General features: G+C 41.5%; 1 protein-coding gene across 2 annotated transcripts in view; it reads left to right on the top strand.

The window, feature by feature from the left end:
- The window catches only part of ZNF543 (zinc finger protein 543), an 11,321-nt gene extending 7,959 nt beyond the window's left edge, over positions 1-3,362 (top strand). For both annotated transcript variants that reach the window (XM_032263375.1, XM_032263376.1), the window contains one exon: positions 1,268-3,362. In XM_032263375.1, coding sequence (XP_032119266.1) covers positions 1,268-2,829 — 1,562 coding nt within the window. In that variant the 3' untranslated portion in view covers positions 2,830-3,362. The remainder of the gene's footprint in view (positions 1-1,267) is intronic.
- Positions 3,363-4,543: the final 1,181 nt, after the last annotated feature.

The raw sequence follows: 4,543 nt of genomic DNA, 5'->3' as shown, positions 1-4,543 counted from the left end.
ATGCCCAGCTAATTTTTTGTAGTTTTAGTAGAGACGGGGTTTCACCATGTTGACGAGGATGGTCTCGATCTCTTGACCTCGTGATCCACCCGCCTCGGCCTCCCAAAGTGCTGGGATTACGGGCTTCAGCCACCGCGCCCGGCCTTCTTCACTCATTTTTTAACACCATCACCCAACCAAAGTATGAGAACATTTCTCATATTCTGTCTTAGTCATTTTGGGTTGCTATAAGAATACTATAACCTGGATGGCTTAAACAGCAAACATTCATTTCTCACAGTTCTAGAGGCTTGGATGTCCAAGACCAAGGTACTGGCAGATATGGTGTCTGATGATGAGGGGTCCTTTCCTGGTTTGAGATTTATAGTTTTCTCCATCAGATTGTATGGGGGTTTTTTTTGTCTTATTTTTTTTTTTTTTTTTGGTCTCTTCTTTTGGCAACTTGATGGAAGTGAGCGCTTTCAATAGGTTGTATGTTTTTCTAGTCTTTTCAGGTTGCTACTTTTCAGGGTTGTATTGAATTTATATATCAGTTTTGGGAGAATTGATAACTTTATATTATTATTTATTAACTTTATATTATTAATTCCTGGTAACTCACAGAACATTCATGTAAATATTCATGTAAACATTCATGTAAATAACTCCTGGTAACTCACAGAACATTCATGTAAATATTTACCATTTTTAAAATAAGTGTAATTTTCTCTTTCCAAGATCTACTCTAGGCTGGGCATGGTGACTCATGCCTGTAATCCGAGCACTTTGGGAGGCTGAAGATACTATTTCATCCTCTTTTTCTCACTGAAATGCTGATTTTGTTTCGTCTTCTTCTTCTTCTTTCTTTTTTCTTCTTTCTTCTTTCTTTTCTTCTTCTTCCTTCTTCGTCTTCTTCTTTTCTTCTTCTTTTTTTTCTTTTTTGTGAGATGGAGTCTTGTTCTGTTGCCCAGGCTGGAGTGCAGTGGCATGATCTTGACTCACAGCAACCTCTGCCTCCTGGGTTCAAGTGATTCTCCTGCCTCAGCCTCCCGAGTAGCTGGGATTACAGGCACACGCCACCACACCTGGCTCATTTTTGTAGTATTTTTAGTAGAGATGGGGTTTCACCATGTTGGCCAGGTTGGTCCTGAACTTCTGACCTCAGGTGATCCATCTGTCTTGGCCTCCCAAAGTGCTGGGATTACAGGTGTGAGCCACTGTGCCTGGCCTTTGTTTCTTCTATACTGCCATCTCTAATAAACCTTTTTGTGTATTGTATTCCTTCCAGGTGACAGCACAAAACCCAAGACCACAGAGTCTACTTTTTCTCACCTGACCTTGTCTGAGGAAGTGTTACTCCAGAATCAACTGACACAGGGAGCCTCAAAGGACTCCCAATTAGGGCAAGTGAAGGATCAGCATGGAACATCTGAAATGCAGGAAGTTCGCTTGAAAGTAGGGATAGACCCCCAGAGGGAGAAGCTCCTGGAGAAAATGAGTTTTGAACATGGTGGTTTGGGGTCAGATGATGGTATATGTTCAAGGATTATACAAAAACAAGTTTCAGCGGAAGACGATCTCTATGAATGTGATTCACATGGACCAGTTACAGATTCCTTGATTCACGAAGTGAAAAATTCCTGTAAATGTGAGGAATGCGGGAAAGTGTTTAAAAAGAATTCCCTCCTTGTTCAACATGAACGGATTCACACTCGAGTGAAGCCTTATGAATGCAAAGAGTGTGGAAAAACCTTTAGCAGGAGCACTCATCTTCTTCAGCACCACATCATCCACACTGGGGAGAAGCCCTATAAGTGCATGGAGTGTGGAAAGGCCTTTAACCGCAGCTCACACCTCACACGGCACCAGCGGATTCACACTGGAGAGAAACCGTATAAGTGCAGTGAATGTGGAAAGGCCTTCACTCACCGCTCCACTTTTGTCTTGCATAACAGGAGCCATACTGGAGAAAAACCATTTGTGTGCAAAGAATGTGGCAAAGCCTTTCGAGATAGGCCGGGTTTCATTAGACACTACATCATCCACACGGGAGAGAAGCCCTATGAGTGCATTGAGTGTGGGAAGGCCTTCAACCGTAGGTCATACCTCACATGGCACCAGCAGATTCACACTGGAGTGAAACCCTTTGAATGCAATGAGTGTGGAAAAGCCTTTTGTGAGAGTGCAGACCTCATTCAACACTATATTATCCACACTGGGGAGAAGCCCTATAAGTGCATGGAGTGTGGAAAGGCCTTCAACCGTAGGTCACACCTCAAGCAGCACCAGCGGATTCATACTGGGGAGAAGCCTTATGAATGCAGTGAATGTGGAAAGGCCTTTACACACTACTCCACTTTTGTCTTGCATAAAAGGACCCACACTGGAGAAAAACCCTATGAATGCAAAGAATGTGGAAAAGCCTTTAGTGATAGGGCAGACCTCATTCGACACTTCAGTATCCACACTGGAGAGAAGCCCTATGAGTGTGTGGAGTGTGGGAAGGCCTTCAGTCGCAGCTCACACCTTACGAGGCACCAACAGATTCACACTGGAGAGAAACCCTATGAATGTATCCAGTGTGGCAAAGCCTTTTGCCGGAGTGCAAACCTTATTCGACACTCCATCATTCACACTGGAGAGAAGCCGTATGAGTGCAGTGAATGTGGAAAGGCTTTTAATCGCAGCTCCTCACTCACACATCATCGAAGGGTTCATACTGGAAGAAACCCTACCATTGTAACAGATGTGGTAAGACCTTTCATGACTGCACAGACTTCAGTCAACATCCACAAACTCCTATTAGGGAAAGAGTTTTTGAATATCACCACTAAAGAAAATCTTTGGTGAAAGAAAACATCTTACCATCTGGCCATTCCTACTAGAGAGAAACTTCATAAGCATCCTCTCTTTGAAAAAACCTGTCATAGATTATCATTTGTCATCTAAACAATCATGTTAGAAATTGAACCAGCCTAGAGTCTTATTCTCCATCTGAGAATTCACCCATGAGAGAGACCCAGTGGTTACTATGCAGTTAGGAAAACCTTCAGTCACATCTTTCTTCTTAGTTTACAGGGAAATGTTATCTCAGGGATATTTAAACAAAGGAAGAGGAGACATAGGAAAAGAAAGAAAACAGCTTCTTTTAGACTTGTCTGACAAGCCTATGGCAATTTGTCATCCCTTTGTTATTTTATATGGGAGAGGGAAATGTTTCAGAAACAAAAGATTTAATCCCGTATATTTTTCCTATGTGTGCATTCACTGCTGTCCGGTGTCAGAACAGTTAGACAAACGAGGGTTTGAAAACATTTTGTGAAAGCCTGCTTAGTCCTGCAACATTTTTTCCAGTCTCAAGGTATAGGAGCATACATCTTTATGAAAAACATGGAGGCTTAAGTTATAAAATACCTTTATAAGGAGATGGGGATGCGCCTATGTTTGGGCACATTTTATTGTCCACTTCAGATGCTTGCTTAAAAAATAACTTTCACCATGTGTCTCTACCCAATACACATACTTCTTGATGTGAATTTAGTTATTTCTTTTTCTTGGGATGGGGATGATAGTATAATTGTTTGTGCACAGTGAAATCCTGGGAATCTTAGTTTTTTCCTATGATTGTAGCTTCTCAGCTTCTTTACCTCTCCTTTGAGAGAGTTAGGTCCACCTCAACCATTTTCTAAAAGTCAAATTAGGGCCAAAACAAAATACAGTATATAGCTGAATTCATTTAAAAGATCATGATGAACTCAAAAAAACAAACACATAGAAGGAATGTCATTTTTAATCTTTTAAATAAGAGTGTGTGGGCCGGGCGCGGTGGCTCACACCTGTAATCCTAGCAATTTGGGAGGCCAAGGCGGGTGGATCATGAGGTCAAGAGATCGAGACCATCCTGGTCAACATAGTGAAACCGCGTCTCTACTAAAAATACAAAAAATCAGCTGGGCATGGTGGCGCATGCCTGTAATCCCAGCTACTCGGGAGGCTGAGGCAGGAGAATTGCCTGAACCCAGGAGGCGGAGGTTGCGGTGAACCGAGATCGCGCCATGGCACTCCAGCCTGGGCAACAAAAGCGAAACTCCGTCTCAAAAAAAAAAAAAAAGAGTGTGTGAAAATTTACTTTGGAATTTTAACAGGCAAACTGGCATGCATATATGTAGGGATGTCTGAGTTTCACAGTTGTCACCATGGACTTAGGCTTGATTAAAATGACATACATTTATAGCATTTTGGAATTCCTTTTTGATAATATTTTTAAGAATAGATTTTGAGCCACATGTGATAGTATGATACCTCACATTAAAAATATATATTGTACAAAAGTAAAAATCTGTTCGCTTTGAACTCCTCAAAGCCTTATTTATTTATTTGGTTTAGGAATGGAGGTTTAGTAGGCAAAAGAATGAGAAAGGAGACCAGCTCTCCTACAAGAGAAAGGGGTGTCCAAGTGGGACTTTTAAATGACCAAATGGATAGTTTTCAGTTGTTGTAGGCAAAGCCGTTTTGTTTTGTTTTGTTTTGTTTTGTTTTGTTTTGTTTTGTTTTGTTTTGTTTT

This window comes from Sapajus apella, unplaced genomic scaffold (genome assembly GCF_009761245.1).
Source record: "Sapajus apella isolate SASKATOON/1434 unplaced genomic scaffold, GSC_monkey_1.0 scaffold135, whole genome shotgun sequence".
Taxonomy (NCBI): Eukaryota; Metazoa; Chordata; class Mammalia; order Primates; family Cebidae; genus Sapajus; species Sapajus apella.
This window is presented reverse-complemented; position numbering and strand designations above follow the sequence as displayed.